At 43.8% G+C, this 22220-nt stretch overlaps 1 protein-coding gene across 3 annotated transcripts in view; it reads right to left on the minus strand.

The window, feature by feature from the left end:
- Nucleotides 1–22220, minus strand: part of SLC35E2B (solute carrier family 35 member E2B) — a 65674-nt gene that overhangs the window by 26725 nt on the left and 16729 nt on the right. The window contains exons 2-3 of one of the 3 annotated variants that reach the window (XM_040325837.1): nucleotides 20740–20859; nucleotides 7735–8216 (exon numbers count right to left, since the gene is read on the minus strand). In XM_040325837.1, the coding sequence (XP_040181771.1) occupies nucleotides 7735–8068 (334 nt within the window). In that variant the 5' untranslated portion in view covers nucleotides 8069–8216; nucleotides 20740–20859. Of the gene's footprint in view, nucleotides 1–7734; nucleotides 8217–20739; nucleotides 20860–21375; nucleotides 21658–22220 lie in introns of those variants that run through there. The other 2 variants (XM_040325838.1, XM_040325836.1) reach the window with 2 other exon arrangements.

A 22220-nucleotide genomic window follows, 5' to 3' on the forward strand; every position in this document is an offset into this window, starting at 1 on the left:
TTAATTCCTGTTCCCATTCTTGTATGCACCTCAGAGGGAAACTCCCCGACTGTGCTAATAGTTCATAACTTATTGAGAGAGTATGTGATAGTATACCTTTTTCAATACACATTTTTTCGAATCTCATTAGTGGTCTTTCGAAACCCCCTGGATTCGGCAGAGTATTCAGGAAGTGGACCATCTGAAGTGCATTCCAAAATTTTAAACAGAATACGTTCTCTTGTTCCATCAGGTCAGCTATTGTCACCCATCTTCCCAATCGGATATAGTCAACTACCTGTATACAGTCTCTGTCCCTTAAGTGCCGAAAAGCACCATCTTCATATCCCAATGGGAAGAGGGGATTGCCTATCACCGGATACAATGGAGAGATCCCAGGGTCAATACCAATCATAGGGAGTGCTATTGCACAAATCTTCACCGTATTTCCCAGTATCGGGTTCTTATTTATTTCTTTAGGTAGTGAGGCAAACCACCATGGTGCTCTTTCTAATGGTATCTTAGATTGGGACTGTTCAATTTGTACCCATAACTTAATGTCTGAGTGCCTGTTCCAATCTATTAACCTATTCAAATGTACGGCGTAGTAATATTTCCGTATATCTGGCACCCCTAGTCCTCCCTGTTGCTTAGTAAGCATTAGTTGTTTCCTTTGTATCCGGGGATTTTTGTGTGCCCAAATAAACTCAAAAATCACTCTGACATTGTCTGAAATACTTCACTGGGATGCGTATTGGTAAAGTTTGTAATAAATAAAGAATTTTCGGAAGTATGTTCATCTTAATGATATTACATCGGCCCAACCAGGTATGAAACCCCCGATTCCACCTATCCAGTAACATCTTCACCTTTTGCAATAATGGTGGGAAGTTTAGTTCGAAGATCTTATCCACCTTCCCTGGTAGTTGTATGCCCAGATATGTCAATGCTCTGTCTGTCCATTTGAACTTGAATTTTTGTTTTAAATGTGTTATCAATGCATGTGGGACATTGACTCCCATCGCTTCCGATTTGTTAAAATTAATACGTAAATTCGAAAGAGATTCGTATTTCTGAAATTCCCTCATCAAGTTCGGGATTGAGATCAACGGTTTAGTGAGGGTAAACAACATATCGTCTGCATAAGCTGTAATTTTACAGTGGTTCTTCCCTACTTGTATTCCTAAGATGTTCCGATTTAAACGTAAGGTACACAGAAAAGGCTCCAATGACAGGGCGAAGAGGAGTGGGGACAGGGGACATCCCTGTCTTGTCCCATTCGAAATCTGAAGAGGCTCTGACAATATTCCATTGGCCCGTACCTGTGCCGTGAGGCCTGAGTACATAGAAAATATCCACTTTATTATTTTATTCCCAAAGCCTCCATGCTGTAACACTGCCCGCATAAACCTCCAATTCACCCTGTCAAATGCCTTCTCTGCATCTGTGTTCAGAAATACACATTGCGTCTGTGTTGTGTTCACTATCTGAACCAGGTTAATAGCTTTGATAGTGTTATCGCGTGCTTCCCTCGTAGGGACAAATCCCACCTGATCTAAATGTATTAGATCTGGAATATGCTGTTGTATCCTATTCGCTAATACCTTAGCGAAAATCTTCACATCCAAATTTAACAGGGAGATCGGTCGGTAACTTCCACAGAGGGCCAAATCTTTCCCCTCTTTTGGTATCACCGAGATATAGGCTAATAAAGTTTCTTTGGCTAGACTGGCCGATGTCCCTAATGCATTAAATAATTTAGCCATATATCTCGATAGCGAGGGGAACAGAATTTTATAATATTGGCCCGTGTAGCCATCGGGTCCTGGGGCTTTCCCCATTTTCATTGAGTTTACTGCCAGTTTAAGTTCTTCCTCTGTTATGGGTTCATCTAACTTCTCTTTATCAGATTCTGATAATCTCGGTATTGCCGATTCCATTAAATACTGATCGATCTGTTCTTGGGTCGGGGGCTTACTCTGTATATTATAAAGAGAGCAGTAATACTCTTGAAACTCCTTGGCTATATCATTTGGTTTTGTGACCTTTGGTTTCTGCGATGGATTAATATATGGAATATAATTACTCATCTTTTGTTCCCGTAACAGTCTAGCCAATCTTTTCCCACACTTATCTCCTGATTCATATGCAAACTTTTTGCATCTCTGTATTGCTGCTTTTGCTTTGTAATACAGGAGATCTGTAATTTCAGTTATTTTCCTAGCCATCTCTTTCTCTACTGTTATTGACCTTGTTTGTTTATGTCTGCCCTCTAGAATAGTTAATTCTTCCAGTAACCTTTTTAGTTTTTCCGTGCGTTTCCTCTTAATCCTAGATCCATGTTTTATTAACACCCCTCTGATAACCACCTTATGTGCTTCCCAGACAATTCCGGGGTCACATTCCGGGGTGTCGTTTGTGCTGAAGTAAAACTTCAGCTCTTTAATTACATCTTCTAAGACCTCTTTATCTTGCAGCAGGCTCTCATTTAATCTCCACTGATTTGATCTATTCTGTCTTGGGTCTTGTATCTCATATTCCAAAAAAATCGGGGCGTGGTCCGACCACGTAATGGATCCTATTTTGGCCGCTCGTACTGAATGCAGTTGGGCATGTGGAATTAAAAAAAGGTCTATACGAGAATATGTTTTGTGTGGGACAGAGTAGAACGTGTAATCTTTTTCTTTATTATGCAGCAGCCTCCATATATCAATCAACTGTTTTTTATACAGATTTTGAGTGATACGATTTCTCACACCGTAAGAAATGGAAGACTTTCCCGAAGAGGTATCCTCCTTGGGGTCTAACGGAATATTCATATCTCCTCCCAAAATCAATTGTCCTTCTGTGAAATCTTGCAGACGCTTAATCGTTTTATCTAAGAAGATTTCCTGGTGCTCATTTGGGGCATACACAGTAGCAAATGTTACCCCTCTTCCTCCTATCTTACCTTTCACAAATATATATCTTCCTTTCGGGTCTCTCATAGAATCTACATATGTCCACTGGATTCTCCCTGCTATAAGAATTGACACCCCTTTTGACTTAGCCTCCTGATTTGTCGCGTGGTATGTTATTGGGTATTGCTTATTCTTTAGAATCTGTATTTTATCTTCTCTAAAGTGAGTTTCCTGTATATATGCCACGTCAACTCCCAGTCTTTGTAAGTCGTGCATAAGGACCCTCCTTTTTTCGGGTGTATTCAACCCCTTCGCATTCAATGATAACACATTTAATGTCTCCATCCCAGTTTCCTTATGTTCACAACAGAATATTTATTAGGCGTATAGGGGTGGAGAGCAAACAGTAAGAGAAAGGAGGAAAAGAACAAGGGTAAGAAAAAAAAAAAACCCCAAACGATAGGGGCACCCTTATAATAAAAAAAAAAAAAAAAAGACCAAAAAAGACAAAACAAGAAAAGAGAGAGGAAAAAAAAAATACAAATAAATAAATTATATAATAACAAAAAAAAAAAAACAACAAAAAAAAAAAAGGGAGACAATCTCCCCCTTCAATAGGATGAGAGATGTCTCACTTTGCTAATATTAGCTACCCTGCTAATAAGAAAAAACACTCACCGTCTTAACGGTTTTTGAGCGTCAGCCTATGTATAGGGGCGTGTGCCATAGGTGGCTTCTGTATTGTTCCTTTATCCTTATCTCTTATGTGGATTTAGTACAAACCAAAAGAAAAAAATCTCAGTATATAAGAGCTATCCTTCAAAAGAGATATAGGAAAAATATATATAAAATAAAAAAAAAAGAGAGAGGAACCTGCAGCTCCGGGCCTCTCCATAATTCCCATCTTCTCTCCAAGAGAGCTGGCCAGAGAGATCATACTGTTATACTTCATTCCCTCATTCGATCTATGGGGGGTCCATCATTAGGGAAGGGAGAGATAACCCAAAAAAAAAAAAAAAAAGAAGGGGAAAAGAGAAGAGAGAGAGAGAAGAAAAATAAATAAATAAAATTAACCCCGAAGGGAATGGAAGGAACAGTTTAGGGGAAGAGACAAGGGGCAAATTGGGAAAGAGAAGCGAAAGAGGTACTTGCCTCTTTACCTTAGCAAGAACCTTTTTCTAAGTCGGAGCGACTTGCGTCGCTCCTATTAGAACGGTTCCATTGCATTGAATGGGACGTGACTAGTCAGGCGGCTGAGCCGCCTGATGAGTCGCCCCAGTGTGAACAAGAATGTAAAAAGTAAATAAATAAAAAATAAAAAAAAACACACACACACACACACACACACACACACACACACGACTGTGTGCGACAAGTCCATAAAAAAATAAAATTAAACATGTCCCCGGATGCAAATCTATCAGTTACGATGAATGTCAGCAGCAGACCCTCGCGGGGAAAAGAAGAGCCGCCTGCTGAACACAATCGCTTCTATCTGCTGTAATGAGACAGTAATCACTGGAACACCTTCCAGTTCAATTCCTGCAAGGAGCTTCAGAAGCGTAGATCAAGAAAACTGATGCTGCAGCGTCACAAAGGCATTCCCTACTAGAGCTAGAGGATCCCTGGAGCTGGGAAAATAAATAAATAAATAAATCAGCTCAGTTTGTTGTTCACCACTTGCTACTGAGTTCTTGAAACACCTGTGGGCAGAGACCAATCTCCAGTGTCCTAACATTGAAAAAATCCACCTGCCAATTTTCCATGTCTGGAATGTGCACAGTAGATAGAGTCGGAACATAAGGTTCCATCCAAAACAGAATCTGATCAACCTCTCTTTGAGAAGCAAGACTTCGGGTTCCTCTCTTATGGTTGATGTACATCCACCCTCCTGGCACTGTGACTGAATCCTTGTTAGATGACCCTACAGCCAAGATGTCCAGCATTGAAGGAATAAACAGATAGTTTTGAGTACCAGTATATTAACAGTGAGGCAGGCTTACTCCGGTGACAAAGTCTCCTGCACTGAAAGGGTGTCTTACTCCTCCTCAGCCCATCAGACTGGCGTCCATTGTGAGGCTCTTCCAGACTCCAGGCACAGATTCATTTAACCCCCAAGCCAAGGACAGCCTGTTCCTGGGTGTCAGGCACAGGTGATTGTCTAGAGAAATTGCCCGTTGGTCCCACCTAGCCAAATGTTGAGCTGCAACAGTCTGGAATACACTTAGGCATACCAGACTGCCCCAAAGAAGGAAGTCATCAAGTCCAGAACCATTATAAAAAAGGTTCATAAACTGTGCTGTCAGGAAAAGGTCCTCCAGGTATACGATTATAGCAGGGGTCTCAAAGTACTGGCCCGATTATAAATGGCCTGCAGACAGGGTGGTGGCGGCAGATTAAGATGCATGCAGAGTAGCGCAGGAAGCGTCTGTCATAAGTTCACTTCTCTCTCATGTCACGCTGCTGCTCCCCAGCGGCCCCTCCTCTTCTCGTTCATCCCCATTTGCTTGTGACATCATCTTGGATGAGGAAAAGAGAGGAGGGGCCACCGGGGAGCAGCAGCGCGTCATGAGAGAGAATTGAACTTATGACAGACGCTTCCTGCGCTACTCTGCATTTGAAGAAAACGACAAGTAAACGCTGACCTGTGTCCTTTGTACTCCGATCGTGCTCTGATGTGCCCAATGTGCCGTGTCCTGTACCCTGTCCTGATGTGTCATGTCCTGATATGCCCTGTCCTGATGTGCTGTGCCCTGTACCCCGATGTGGCTTGTGCCCTGATGTGCTGGGCCCTGTGTAGTGTAGTGGTCAGTGTTAATGCGTTTGCCGACACCAGTGCTAGGGGTTAATAATGCGCCCGCCGACACCGGTGCTAGGGGTTAATATTGCTTCCCCCCGACACCGGTGCTAAGGGTTAATAGCGTGTCCGCCAACACCGGTGCTAAGGGTTAATAGCACTTCCGCCAACACCGTGCAGGGGGTTAATAGTGTGTCTGCTGACACCAGTGCAGGAGGTTAATAGTGCGTCCGCTGACACCAGTGCTGGGGGTTAATAGTGCGTCCGCTGACACCAGTGCTGGGGGTTAATAGTGCGTTCGCTGACACCAGCACTGTTGTTTCTTAAGTTTAAGTTTGCATGCGGCCCCCCATGGGATATGAAAACTTGTCTTGTGGCCCTCAGGTAATTTGAGTTTGAGACCCCTTGATTATAGTGATTCTCTGGGAATAAGTAAGCAAAGGGGCTAGGCACCTCAGAGTAGACTAGAGAAGCTGTGCACAGGCCAAATGGGAAGGATATGAACTGGTAGTGTTTATAAGCCCACTGCAAAATGCAGGTGTCTCTGGCATGCTGGATAGATCGGGATATGCAAGAATGCATCCTCAATGTCCACCTAGGCCATAAAGTCTCCTGGGTGGAAAGAGGCAATGACTGACCTGACCGATTCAATACAACATTTTTGCACTTGAACCGGTGAACTTGAAGGGCTTTAAACCCAGCATAGGGCAAATGCCCACTTTTGATTTGGAGAGAGTAAACAGGTTGGAGTTGAAACACTGAAATGATGACTTCCTGAGAGAGGAGTTGTGCCAAAGCAGTGTGGAGGTCTGCTCGTCTCTGCATGGATATTGGCAGGTTAAACAGGCAGCAGGCAGAGGTAGAGCTTGAAATTTTAGCCTGTAACCCCTACACACTACATTCATCATTCATGAGTCTGAGATGTTTTTCAGACCAGGTGGTAGCAACTGCCAACAAATGTCCCCCCCACTTATAGAGCTTTTGTCGCAGCTTGGAGGCTTTGGGAGTCCAAGCCTTGTGATAGAATGGAGTCCCAGGTTTGGAAGGCACGTGATATTTGCAAGCACATCAAAACACAATACAGTAGTGCATGGCTACAGGCAAAAGGACCAGTAAGGGTGGATTGTTCGATCCCCAGACATATCCTAGGGTCATACTGTCAGGGACTTGCAGATGGACATGACAGGAATAACCATTTGAAAGGGGGGGGGGGGGGGGGGGGGGGGGGGGGGGAACGACATTAGGAGGGGTTTCCAGTTTTTTTTTTTTCCCCACAAGTTCTTTAAACAATGGAATGTCCTTGACTTGTATGGTCATATTCTTAATAAGACAAGAAATAGCTGGCTCAACAATGGAAATGCAGCACTTCTTGAGGAACTATTAAGGATTAGGCCAGTCACTATACCAAACCAGTTTTCAGAGCCAATGTACTGGGAACATTTTGACAGGTTGGGAACTGTATATTGAGCCCATGCTAGTAATTCTGGACCTGTGAAGCGCTCTGCAGCTAACGTACACAATACATTAGGTGACCTGGAAAGTATTCTAAGCGAAGCCCAGTGCCCGAAGGGTCACATAACAGATGAGTCCTACATCTTCTTCATGGAAGAGTCCGGATATGGGTTCCAAAGCTATGTGGAGGATTAGCCAACCTGATCTGGAAAACTGCATCTAGAAACTCTCTAGGCTCAGCATTAATGAATAATCTTGACTGCAGAAGGGAAAAGACATCCATTCTCCTAGAACAGTAGCAAAAAACTGAGGCATGATTGGAGTGGGTGACCGATTAACAGATTTTTTGGTCAGTGGATTTCTGGAGGAGTGGAGCATGGTCATCCAAGGACAGGAAGTGTGTTATTTGCACGCTCACCAGGTAAAAAAAAGCCTGAAGAACGAATGTAGGCACTTCATCTAAAGAATAGTAACTTGCAATAGATTACATTTCCATACGCTTTAAAACTAAGCAAGAAGATATTCTTAAACTGCCAACAAATATGCTGTTAAACTGGATTTTTTTTTCTTCGAATAATATGATATTAGCAATTTACAGAAGCTTACCTAACATGCTCGGCTCCCCCTCCAATAAGGTGAGGATGTATTTATTGAGGAATAGAGTACAAAAGCTGAAGAAAAACCATAATGTGAGGTAGATTAGGGCTCTAGAGTTGAAAACTCCCAAGTCAGACTCGATAATGGTCGTTTCTGTGATGGTGATCTGCAGTACATTCTCTTCTGGAACACTTTCGCTTCGGGTGATGACAATCCTCTCAGCCCGATGCGGGAAGAGAGGTCCAACATGATAAGGACTTTTACCCTTCAATTTCTCCTGAGACAGGAGAGCTTTAGACTCCTCCGGGGATTGCGAGTTACCAGACAGCATCTTGACAGTCATATCCCAAAGAAATTTGTCATCTGTTCAATAAACCCCATCTGGCATGGAAGGACACCGGCATGCAGTGACATAGCTTGACTCCATGCAGCCCAAACAGCTTTCCATCTGTTCCTATCCTCTGTACGCCTTAGGAGTTATGATTTGTGCCCTGAGAAAAGAAAATATTAAATTAAGTGATATAAAACTGATTTTATTAAGAAATGCATGCTTGAGATGGTTAACCAGTACAGAAGCAATACAGTAAAAAATGTTGCCTGGCTGCACTGGGATTCTAGGTTCAGATCCCACCAAGTGCATTACATGCAGGAAGTTTGTACACTCTCCCCATGAATCTATACGTTCTCTTCTACAACCTAGTCTGATAGACACCCACACTTTATTGCCACAGCAGGTGTCAGTGTGCAGCTCAATAGTCACTACAGTTGGTTCAAATGCACTCAGTTCTCAAAACTGTTCAGACACCCCCTCCTCTTTTCTACAATACAGGTCTGTGGAAAGACACTTGGGCCAGCACAGACCACTGCATTATGAGTTTACAAAGCAACCCTTTTTCAATGAGAGAAACCATTATAAGGCATTTACCAATAAAAATAGTCATAACATGTAGATCTAAAGAACTACAAAGAGATTAAATAAAAGCGACATCATTTAAAAAAAAAAAAAAAAAAAAAAAGGGAAAGAAAGGAGAAATATAGCCAAATGCAGTTCGTTTTGCACTCCTGTGACCCGTTTTAAGCTAAAGTTAAAGCCCACGGTCAGCTGACATCACAGAGCCTGGATCAGCACCTGGCTCAGCCTCTCAGAAAGCCGCTGGGGGACTGAAACAGCCCCTCCCCCCCACACCACACTCCAGGGAGCTCTGGAGAGGAGAGCAGACAGTGGTGGCTGATGGTCATGGCTCTCTGCTCAGAGTGGGTGGACAGCTGAGCAATCAGCGGTGTCTGATCACTCTTTGTGCAGAGCCAGCGGGGAACAGAAACAGCATCAAATTGATGTTGCATCCACCTAGGTGTATATATATATATATATATATATATATATATATATATATATATATATATATATATATATATATATATATATATATATATATATATATATATATATATATATATATATATATATATATATATATATATATATATATATATATATATATATATATATATTAAAAAATCTTTATAGTCCATGCTTCTCTTTTAAATGAACTCTTCTCCAAAGGCTGGACTCCTCAAAATGGTTGTATGCCCGACCAAAAAAAACTTGTAAATAAAAAAAAAAAAAAGGCAAATGCACAATAAGCATACTAGCTCATTATGAAATACTTACCTTAGAACGAAGCCCCCGTACCGCCTCCCGGTCACCACAGAGAGCTGACATGTTCCCTCTGTGTTTCTTCTGGTTTTGCGGCTCCGTCGCTGCAAAAGGGGGCCCTGAGCACGCCACTGCCGCGCATGCGCAGGAGTCCTCAGTTCCAGCAAAGTGCTCCGATTTTTCGGTAGCATTCCTTGGACCTTCAGAGCGTTTTTGCCGCTGACAGCTAAAACTTAGAGGTTTAGGAGATATTAATTTTACCTACAGGCAAGCCTTATTATAGGCTTACCTGTAGGTAAAAAAAAAAAAAACCCACAAAAGTGGGGTATACAACTGCTTTAAGTGGTTAAATGCACAATATGCAAAAAAAGACTGGTCACTAGTATTGCCAGTAGGCTTCCTGAAGCCGATCGTTTCCTCATTAGTGATTTGCTATGATTTACAAAAAAAAAAAAAAAAAAGCCATATTGGTAGAGGCAGACCTTTGCAAAGGTAATCTGTAGGGTTGTCCCGATACCACTTTTTTAGGACTGAGTACAAGTACCGATACTTTTTTTCAAGTAGTCGCCGATACCGAATACCGATACTTTTTTTTAATGTGTCCCCAAATGCAGCCATGTCTCCCCACAAATGCAGCCATGTCCCCCCACAAATGCAGCCATGTCCCCCCCATATCCAGCCATGTGTCTCCCCCCCATCCAGCCATGTGTCTCCCCCCCCCATCCAGCCATGTGTCTCCCCCCCCCCATCCAGCCATGTGTCTCCCCCTCCCATCCAGCCATGTGTCTCCCCCCCCCCCATCCAGCCATGTGTCTCCCCCCCCATCCAGCCATGTGTCTCCCCCCCCCATCCAGCCATGTGTCTCCCCCCCATCCAGCCATGTGTCTCCCCCCCCCCATCCAGCCATGTGTCTCCCCCCCATCCAGCCATGTGTCTCCCCCCCATCCAGCCATGTGTCTCCCCCCCATCCAGCCATGTGTCTCCCCCCCATCCAGCCATGTGTCTCCCCCCCATATGCAGCCATGTGTCTCCCCCCCCCCATCCAGCCATGTGTCTCCCCCCCATCCAGCCATGTGTCTCCCCCCCATCCAGCCATGTGCCTCCCCCCCATCCAGCCATGTGTCTCCCCCCCATCCAGCCATGTGTCTCCCCCCCATCCAGCCATGTGTCTCCCCCCCCATCCAGCCATGTGTCTCCCCCCCCATCCAGCCATGTGTCTCCCCCCCCATCCAGCCATGTGTCTCCCCCCCATCCAGCCATGTGTCTCCCCCCCATCCAGCCATGTGTCTCCCCCCCATATGCAGCCATGTGTCTCCCCCCCATATGCAGCCATGTGTCTCCCCCCCATATGCAGCCATGTGTCTCCCCCCCATATGCAGCCATGTGTCTCCCCCCCATATGCAGCCATGTGTCTCCCCCCCATATGCAGCCATGTGTCTCCCCCCCATATGCAGCCATGTGTCTCCCCCCCATATGCAGCCATGTGTCTCCCCCCCATATGCAGCCATGTGTCTCCCCCCCATATGCAGCCATGTGTCTCCCCCCCATATGCAGCCATGTGTCTCCCCCCCATCCAGCCATGTTTCCCCCCCATATGCAGCCATGGCCCGCTTACCTGCTACCGCCGACTGTGTACAGTACTACGGCCGGCCAGGAACATTACAGCTTTGAATAGCTTTGTAATGATTGGCGCCGCGCTGCGTGTATAGACACTCCCCCTCGCTCGGGATTGGACAGTTCACCCGAGCAAGGGGGAGTGTCTATGCGCGGCGCAAATCATTACAGCTATTCAAAGCTGTAATGTTCCCGCCCGTATTACACAGTCGGCGGTAGCGGGGATGCGGCGTAACGGCGGCGGATTGCGGCTCCGGTGGCGGCGGTCGGGGGGTTAAATATTCTATTTGTGTATCGGGGCGGGGTATCGGCGTCTGAGTACCGGCGAAAAAACTCGGAATCGGTCCCGATACCGATACTAGTATCGGTATCGGGACAACCCTAGTAATCTGGTGATCTGATGACTGGAGGGGGAATGACCAACAAGCAGCATAAGTAAAGAAATATCTGCAGAAATAATGAATCAGGAGAAGGGAGATACACGCAGTGCAGGTCCTCAGGTACAGCTTCCTCAAGGAGAACAGTGAGCACAAGACTAGGAGTAAATTGCCTTAGATATATAGCTATGAGGCTGTAAGTATACAAGTATCTAGGATATGTCAACAAGCGCACTGCTATTTTTCTGGAAAATTCAAGATAATAGGGTAGTGTTTAGAGACAATTAACATTTCAGGACGTTTCAGATAAAACACTAAATCGTCACTTATGAGTTCAGGTCCACAACCATTTACAGACAGTAGAGCTATTTTAAAACAGAAGGTGTGTCTGCATGACTCGCATCCCTGGTACAAGAATGCAGACTATGAGTGCCGACTCCTCTCCATTCTGACTGAGCGCGTGCTTGTTTTTGGTCAGGAATTCAAATAATTGAGACCAAAGACAGCCAGGCTTTAAAGTGTTACTAAACCCACAGCAGTAAAAATCAGTCTGTATATGCAGTAAAGCATGCTCGTTATACTCACTGTGGGGGTTAATCATATGTATTGTGTAAAAAAGCAGTTTGATCCAGTCTTATCTGATCCTCCCCTTCTTCCAGAGTCCCAAAACCATCTCTGGACAGTAAAGAGTCTAGGGGACAAGCTGCCAGTTTGGTGGGTGTTGCTAAAGAGTTTTTTTTTTCCTTGGGAGAGTGCATGTGATCAGCACAGGACCAAATCAAACTGTACAGACAAGAAAAAAATTACTCACAGAGCAGTAATTAAATGGACGGACTTTTGAGGCAAGGCGGGATTATCAAAAAATACATACATTTTATTTACAAAAATATACAAAAATGTTATACTGCTCACTGAGTAATTTTTTTCTTATCTTCGCAATTTACGGGTGTAAGCTTTCTTTTGGTGGTATTTGATCACCTCTATTTTTTGCGCTATAAACAAAAAAAGAGCGACAATTTTGAAAAAAAATGCAATATTTTTTACTTTTTGCTATAATAAATATCCCCCAAAAAGATATAAAAAAAATTTTTTCCCTCAGTTTAGGCAGATACGTATTCTACCTATTTTTGGTAAAAAAACTAAAAAAAAACGCAATAAGCGTTTATCGATTGGTTTGCGCAAAATTTATAGCGTTTACAAAATAGGAGATAGTTTTATTGCATTTTTGGGACCATTGTCATTTTCACAGCAAAAAATGCTATAAAAATGCATTGTTTACTGTGAAAATGACAATTGCAGTTTGGGAGTTAACCACTAGGGGGCGCTGTAGGGGTTATGTGTGACCTCATATGTTTTTCTAACTGTAGGGGGGCGGGGCTGGACGTGTGACGTCATTGATCGTGTTTCCCTATATCAGGGAACACACGATCAATGAAGCTGCCACTGTGAAGAACGGGGAAACTGTGCTTACACACAGCTCTCCCCGTTCTTCAGCTCCAGGGACCGATTGCGGGACTCCGGCGGCGATCGGGTCCGCGGGTCCCACAGCTACGGATCTTTGGACCGGGTTGCGCGCCCGTGACCCACGGCTGGACACTTAAAGAGGACGTACAGGTACGTGTTTGTGCCCAGCCATGCCATTCTGCCGACGTATATCTGCAGGAAGCCGTCCTTAAGTGGTTAAAGTAATTATAAAAAAAAAAACCTTTACAAATAACAAACATGTTATACTTGCCTGCTCTGTGCAAGGGTTTTGCACAGAGCGGCCCTGATCCTCCTTTTCTGGGGTCCCCTGACAGTGCTCCTGGCTCCTCCTCTTCTTGAGCGGCCCCAGGGAGAGCCGCTTCCAGCAGTTCTGGCATGTTTTCTGCTGCCTAGTATGCATTGTGTTTATGACCGTTTGTAGTGCCAATTAAAAAAATAAATAAATGCCTTGTACCAGAAACATGATCTAGTGCCTTAAAAAAAAAAAAAAAAGACACATAGCAGAATACAATTTGTCATTAAACACTAAAGATATGTTAACCCTAAAATTTGTAGTTAAAGTTAGTTAACCCCTAGATCAAGGGTCTCCAAACCTTCTAAACAAAGGGCCAGTTTAATGTCCTTCAGACTTTAGGGGGGCTGGACTAGAGAGAGTAAACAATGCCTCATATTTGAGGTCATTGGAAGGAATAGTGCCCCATCATTGCTGTCAGTGGGATGAAGGGTGTCCCATCGCTTGGTATCATTGGGAGGAATGGTGTCCCATCACCGATGTCATTGGGAGGAATGGTGTCCCATCACCGATGTCATTGGGAGGAATGGTGTCCCATCACCGATGTCATTGGGAGGAATGGTGTCCCATCACCGATGTCATTGGGAGGAATGGTGTCCCATCACCGATGTCATTGGGAGGAATGGTGTCCCATCACCGATGTCATTGGGAGGAATGGTGCCCCAGTGTTGTCTTTGGGAGGTATTGCGTCCCTTCATTGGCGTCAGTGGGATAATTAGTGCCCCAATGGCTATTTAAAAAGGTGAACAAAGGGCCAAATCTGGCCCTTGGGCCACAGTTTGGAGACAACTGCCCTAGTTTTATCAATCTCTTCATACCAGTTTTACATTTGTGTTAGTTTTATGTTGAAGGGTGGGAGTGCACTGTGGCATCCTCACATTGGATGCCAGAGAACTCCATCCCATTGCTTGTTATTACTCATCTTGCCCCTGCTGCACATACCATTACAACCAGTGTGTCTACTGCCTACCCCTAAAATGATCCTAAACCCAGGACCCTGTATTTACTATATCTGGTCCCCCACAGTACACAGAATATGAAAATGCAACTATTTCAGTAAATATAAACTGCTAAATACTTTTTCTCATCAGCAGTATATAGCAGTCTTCAGACTTCTATCAGTGTCCAGGCGAGCACTGGTTAAAGCTTGTAGGACTTTTCATTCTCCTCTGACTGACTTGGGAGGCTGCATGACCCCTGACACTGTCTGGACAGTGCCGATTGGCCCTGTGCTTTTCATATGCATCCTCCAAAAGAGGAAAAAAAAAACCTCTAGCAATACACACCAAACTGAGCATGTGCAGAGTGACTCCTAGAGCTCTGTGCTATCAGCAAATGGACTGGGGACAGTGGAAGAAGGAGTATATAAAAAAAATAAACAAACACACACACACACACACACACAGGATCAAACAGCCTTTTTACACAATGTAGAGGATTAACCCCTTAGGTTTCACAGTGAGTATAACAAGCATGCTTTACGGCATATACAGACTGATTTTACTGTTATGGGTTTATTAAAACTTTTAGTTACATATTTTATCAATTTAATACCAGCCATATACTTCAAACTGCCCCCTTTCCCTGTATCCATATAAAACTTTGACTGATTTATATGCACTGTTACAACAGGTCTGGATAGGGGGCTTCCATATTAAACAGAAAAGCAATCATCATCATCAATCTAGTAGGAGGATTACCCCATTCTTGGTAGGACCAAAGATCCATACATAGCACAACTTTTCAGGTATAATTCTGAAGCACTTGGAAGAGATGACTTTGTGACCCTTCAATAAATGGGTTGACCCAATAATGGACCGATATTTTATTTTAGGAAATTGAGGAGATAAATAAATTGGCAAAACCAAGCCTCCTCCTTTGTTATCTAAAATATTTTTATAAAACTTGTCACGAGGTGTATAAAAAGATGAGTGAGACAAATTAGACACAAGACTCTATTCACAAACCCAACGCAACAGGAAAAGGATTTTTTTTTCTTTTGAAAAAAAAGTAAGTTATTTTCAATCAACTACAAGAAGATTTGAATGTGACAGTCACATGGCTTGTTTGCCTTAATCTGGCAAACAATAGTGGCGATTAAAGTTTTTCCTTATTGCAATCAATATTGAGGACTAAGGATGAGCTCTGGCGTGTTTGCATGGTACACGTGCAGAGCCCGCCAGGAAGTCTGCACGGCGCTGCGCTAATCACAGCCAGGGAGATATTTCCCGATCTCTGCAGCCGAGCATCGGGACAATGTCTCCCTGGCTGTGATTAGCACAGCGCCGTGCACACCTCCTGGCGGGCTCTGCACGTGTACCATGCGAACACGCCACAGCTCATCCTTAATGAGGACCAGCATCATTACTTCTAAAGGCTTTCAAAAACTTAAAGTTCCACTCGGTTTTGTGTTTATTAAAAGTCAGCAGCTACAAAAAAAAAAAAAAAAAAAAGAAGAAGTGTAGCTGCTGACTTTTAATAAACACAAACACACTCACCTGTCCCATAGTCCAGCGATGCGGCCACTTGATTCCTCGGCTCTCTCCGGCATCACAAGTGTGGGCACCCGTCTGTGACAGCTTGAACTGAGAACTTGGCCCAAGTGGGAGCTGGATACTTGCCAAAACTAGGTACCCCCCCCCCCCAAAAAAAAAGACATACCAAATGTGGCATGTCAGGGGGTTAGAAGCCTTTAAAGCAGAAGATCCACTTTTGAGTGGAACTCCGCTCTAAATTCAATCTGTTTATGAGACCTGTGCCGTTTAAAATTGGCTGATAAATTGCATGTGCCCCAATAATCTCAAAAAGAAAAATCTGCCTCTGAATGCTCCCCCCAGACAAGCAGGTCACTAAAAAAAGGACACAAAGGGTACACCTTGTACTTGGTCCTTGTATCTACCTAGAACAGATGTTAGGACATGCAGTACAAAGATTCTTCCTGACCCATGTATCTGGATGGATAGCAATTGTACATGGAGAAAAGGGAATAACCCCTTATGCCTCGTACACACGGCCGGACTTTCTGAGAAAAAAAGTCAGACGGCTCCCCCCCCCCCTAAAGAATGTAGTGACTTTTCTTCTGCAGAACTAGGTTCTGTAAAAAATGAAGGAAGAACCACATCTTGGTGAAAGGACAGATGAGGACGCAATACCACCTTATTCTTATGAATAATCAAATACGGTTCTTTACAAGAAAAAAACAGCCAAATTCTGATACCCTCCTAGCAAGTATATGGCCACCATTTTCCTAGTCAAGAGGACCAAGGGAATATGGACGTAATGGCTCAAGGGCTGTTTCTGCAGAGCCGAGAGAACCAAATCCAAGTCCCATGGACACAAGGGTGACTTAAATGGCGGATTAATCAGCGTTACCCCCTGTAAGAAGGCCAGAACTAAAGAATGGGTAGCCAGCAGTCTTTGAAATAATATCTAAAAGGCCGAAACCGGACCCTTGATAGTACTCAAAGCCAGTTTAAAAGGGGTTGTAAAAGGTACAATTTTTTTTCCTAAATAGCTTCCTTTACCTTAGTGCAGTCCTCCTTCCCTTACCTCATCCTTCGATTTTGCTTTTAAATGTCCTTATTTCTTCTGAAAAATACTCACTTCCTGTTCTTCTGTCTGTAACTCCACACAGTAATGCAAGGCTTTCTCCCTGGTGTGGAGTGTTGTGCTCGCCCCCTCCCTTGGACTACAGGAGAGTCAGGACCCTCTACATTGCAGATAGAGAAAGGAGCGGTGTGTTAGTGGGCGTCCTGACTCTCCTGTAGTATAGGGTTTACATAGGGGAGTGGACTTCCTGTCTTGGATGTGCCAGTGTCCATCACCTGAAGGTAGCCTATATACCCACATAGTTATTACTATGCAGCTCTGTGTCCCGTGATGTATGAAAAACAAAATAACCATATGTTGCAAAATATGTACTGCAGTCATATTGCAGAAAACTTAAGGCCAGATTCTCAAACGAGATACGACGGCGTATCTCTGAGTTGCGCGGTCGTATCTATGCGCCTGATTCTTAGAATCAGTTACGCATAGATTTCCCGTAGATCCGACTGGCGTAACTGTGTTACACCGTCGTATCGTAACTGCATATTTACGCTGGCCGCTAGGTGGCGCTTCCGTCGAATTCCGCGGAGTATGCAAATTAGCTAGATACGCAAATTCACGAACGTACGCCCGGCCGACGCAGTACATTTACGCCGCTTAGGTTAGGCTTTTCCCGGCATATAGTTACCCCTGCTATATGGTGGCGTAAGTGCGGCGTACCAATATTAAGTATGGCCGTCGTTCCCGTTTGCGTAACTCGTCCGTGAATGGGGCTGGACGTAATGTACGTTCACGTCAAAACCAATACGTCCTTGCGGCGTATTAGGAGCAATGCACACTTGGAGATTTCCACGGACGGCGCATGCGCGTTCGTGAAAAACGTCAATCACACAACATTTACATAAAACACGCCCCCCTGTTCCAAATTTGAATTAGGCGGGCTTACGCTGGCCAATTTACGCTACGCCGCCACAACTTACGGAGCAAGTGCTTTGAGAATACAGCACTTGCCCGTCTAAGTTGCGGAGGCGTAACGTAATTCAGATACGTTACGCCCGCACAAAGATGCGCGATCGTACATGAATCTGGCCCTTAGTGTATGTACTATAAATCCTAAGGGGCAATTTACACTACTAGCATCACAATGTACCTTCTCAACACACTTGTGTTGCAGCAAAACACAATAAAGTAAGCTGTACTGCCAAAAATACTGCATGCACCTTTGTTTGATTTGGAGAGTTGGGTGACCTTAAGGCTCGGTTCACACTGGAACTGGCTACAGATTGCACAGGAACGCTGTGCGTCTCCATTCTCTGGTTCAGGGAGGAAGCAAGGCCAAATCTTTGTCCGAATTTGGCCCTGAAACAAAGCTAAAGACACACACAGCTAAACCTGCATCCAATTTGCATATGTGTGAACCTAGCCTAAGGCAATGCATGTTAATGTGTGACATAATGAGGCTCATTAAAGGTGAACCCCAAAGCCCGGTTCACACCGATGCAAATTTTGATGCAATTTTCGAATTGTTCCGAATGCATAGATTCACGTCATTGGAAATAACATTGGCTTTTTAAAAAGCCACTCACACCAATGCCATTCTGATGTGGCTAAAGGGTCATGTGCAATCCTGTGTTCACATTACTGCAAATCCAGCTTTTTTTGGCTTCTATTGGCCATAAAAAAAAAAAAAAAGAATCACAGCAATAAATTTGCCTAAGAATCCCACTTGACACATGAAAATTGCCCTGTGAATTCGCACCCTAATCGCATTAAAAAACGGATGTAATTCGCACCACAGCAGTGTGAATTGAGCACAAATAAAAAAAAAAAAAATTGGGAAAGGTTTACCCCTACTTATGACTTGTAGGTCTTTTCTTGTAGGCTTTTTATTCTTTGCTTTTTTTTCCCCCTTTGGACAACAGTAGGGCTGCAATGAACGTTTATTTTCATAATCAATTAGTTCACCGATTATTGTTTCGATTAATCGGATAATAGCCTTAAAAAAACAAAACAAAAAAAGCTTTTTTTTTGGGGGGGGCAATTTGTTGTTGGGCAGATTACAAAACACAAATTGCCGCAAAAAAAAAAACACATTACATGCTTTTCTGCAGCTTCTCCATTGAAGTATATTGAACCAAAAAAACATGTAAATGAACGGTAGTGCGTTTCTGCAAAAAGCACCATAAAACAGAGGTGTGACCCAGGCCTGAGATGTTTAGTAACATAATGGGGTTAAAAAACAAAAAGTACAAAAAGAGCAAATAATCGCTACTGTAAGGGGTTAATTCTATTACTGTGGGACAGTGAAAGTAATATTTACAGTAGCAATTTGCTTTTTTGTACTATAAAGGGCTAATTCTCGGGGCTTTTTAACCCCATTATGTTACTGGCTGATTAATCTATTATGAAAATTGTAATCAATTCATTTCATAATCGATTAGATGTCGATCGATTAGTTCAGTGGTTCTTATCCTTGTTGGAGGTACTGAACCCCACCAGTTTCATATGCGCATTCACCGAACCCTTCTTAATCGGTAAAATAAAATGATTTTTTCGTGTGATGGGCACAGGGGCTGCGTGTGATGGGCACAGGGGCTGCGTGTGATGGGCACAGTGGCTGCGTGTGATGGGCACAGTGGCTGCGTGTGATGGGCACAGTGGCTGCGTGTGATGGGCACAGGTAGGCTGCAATATATATATATATATATATATATATATATATATATATATATATATATATATATATATATATATATATATATATATATTTTTGCTAGTCAGAGAAGGCTCATTTAAAATAACACAAAAACCTTTTTTTTATCTGCCATTTTATATTAATAAAGTGCTGGTCACCTCACCTCAGTTAGCCTCCTCCCCTCCCCCCCCCCAATCCAGCCATTTAATTATATGCTCTTAACAGGTTCTACTTACTTTTAAACAAGTTTGGTAGTCTTTTTTAGCACATTGTCTGCTAGGTTCAAATTCCACTAGTCAGGCAGGCTCCTCGAGACTAGTCCTTGCCTCTCTAGCTTGTCACAGGCAGTGCCGACACACAGCTCTCTGCGCAGCGCTCCGAGTCCCCCACTTCCGGCCATAAGTGGAGTGACGTCACGCAGCTGGAAGGGACCAAGAGACTCCTTCATAGGGGGAGTAAACAGGCTGCAGCAGACAGGAAAGGGAGCCGGGAGGTGACAGTCCCGGATGCAGGAGTGCACTCGGCACACAATTTGTACAGTGCTGGCGGCCGTGGCTGTGGCAGAGCTTCACCTGCGGCTGCGCCCCCCCCCTCCTATACGAAATAGTATCGCCCAGGGCACCCGTCCGCCCCTGCCTTGTAACGGCGGCCCTGTGTGACCTCCGCCGAACCCCCGAGACTCACTCACCGAACCCAGGTTAGAAACCATTGGATTAGTTGTTTCGGCCCTAGACAACAGTGTTGCTTTACTATGCCACCTTAGGCCACATGTCTGCACACAGAAGGCCAGCACGTTCAGTTTGATTGAAACTATTGGCATCCAGTCTTCAGTGTGGCCGAAGAATCAAGAGCACCGCCAACGTGAGCTGGGCAGGACACTGGGATACTGCAGGTGCATAGACTGGAAACAAAGTCCCAAAAGACACAGAGTTGTGGTTAACTAAAGTCACAGAAAACAAGTTCAAGCTTGGAGGAAAAAAAAACACACACACACACACACACACACACACACACACACACACTAAACTTATACATTGTATGCAATTCCTGTTATTTAATATTTGAGTTATATATATATATATTTTAAAGAAATGTAAAAGGCCATACTTTGAAAGACATTCCATGAGAGCACAGAAAGGATTCTTAGCTTATCCACATGACCTACAGCTCTTTTGCTGCTGCTACATCTGTAAGAAAATCCTCTAAAACGTGGCAGTACAGTGCTCAGCAATCACTGCCAAGTCTTAAATATATTCCGGGGATGTTGGCTTCAGGCAACGGAGCACGAGAGACCACAAAACTTTCATCCTTTCTACAAAACATCAAGCCCACACATAGCCTTACATACCCTGGGCGTTCTTCTGTCAGCATCCAAAAGTTCTCATATTCCTTGAGAAAGGACGACTTTAGTTCAACAACTGGCTGCTACTTGTAAAAATGATTTTATGCACAGATGGCCTCCTGCCTGCTAAAAAATATTAAAAAATAAAAATATATGTCTATACAACAGATGCTACTAGAATGCACATCATATTTGTACTCAAAATACCACTGAAGTATGACAAGCAAGCCCAACAGATTTATGCATCAGCTGAAAAAACTGGACTGTCGTGTCAAATATTTGACTACTTTTAGAATTATTTAGTCATTTGTTTTCCTTGTGCTGGTATAGGGCTACTTCAGGCTTTCTACTCTTCTTTCAAAATTAGGAAACATACAAGTAGGTTAAATGACATTACACTCCGACATACAGGTTTGGTCAGTATGTATTTGTATGAGCCCAGGGGGCAGGCGGCACGCTCTGCTGAAAGCAAATACATACTCAGCAAAGCTTTGTGCTACCTATAATCAAAAAATATAAAAATACACATCTCCAATAAAACACCACTTGTTCAGGATCATAGAAATTTGCTACAATATCTACCATCTGGACTAACTGCCATGGTAAACTGCTTACTGCAATATGCATGTACATCATACTCACATGCTGCTGTGTCTGAACCTCCCAGAGTCCCCCCTGAGCTGTGAAGAACAATCCCGTTTGTCTTGAAACGTTACAGCAATGTACAGATAATAAGCAGTCCTATTTTCAGTCTGTTTGCAGTAAGGCATCGGTACTGGTATTGCAGGCCTGCCCATCAGTGCTGGCCACTCCCACATACAGTTCACTATACACCCTACTACAACACTCACTTGGCTCTAACTTTCCATGACATGGAATTGAAGGCAAAAAAACACATGTCCTCTCTGGCCAAACACACTGCAAAGTAGCCACTGATTTCGAATTACACCATCACAAAATCTACCAGTTCATCTTATTTTCTCTGTCATTGCAAATCATACAGTATTTTTAATTAAAAAATTAATTATCTGAATTAAACATTTTAAGTTTTGGGAAGGATCTGAACTCCTAGATTTTTACTACTGTCCTGGGCTCCGTTATATTGATTTCTCCTCACTTAAACCGGCATCGCTCAGTTCTCCCCCTCCACTTTCAGCAGAAAGCTGGGATTGTTGGTCAGCGGCTCTCTGCTCTCTCCTACAGCACTGCGCTGTGGCGGGTGGTGGGAGGGGCTGGCTCAGGCTCTTGGTAGATCGCTGAGAAGCTGAACCAGGTGCCATTCCAAGGTTCTAGGGGGATCCCAACGATATGGTCAGAATCTTTTCAGAGCCTGGACCAACTGAGTTGCATCAGCCGGCAGCGCACTTTAGCCCGCTGTCAGCTGAAAACAGGTCACAGGCGTGGAAAAACCAAACTACACTCCTGTGATCTATAGGAGAAGTACAGCCAAAAGAGCTTTTTCAATACTTCTCCTTTAAACCCTCTTC

This window comes from Rana temporaria, chromosome 10, assembly GCF_905171775.1.
Source record: "Rana temporaria chromosome 10, aRanTem1.1, whole genome shotgun sequence".
NCBI classification, from domain to species: Eukaryota; Metazoa; Chordata; class Amphibia; order Anura; family Ranidae; genus Rana; species Rana temporaria.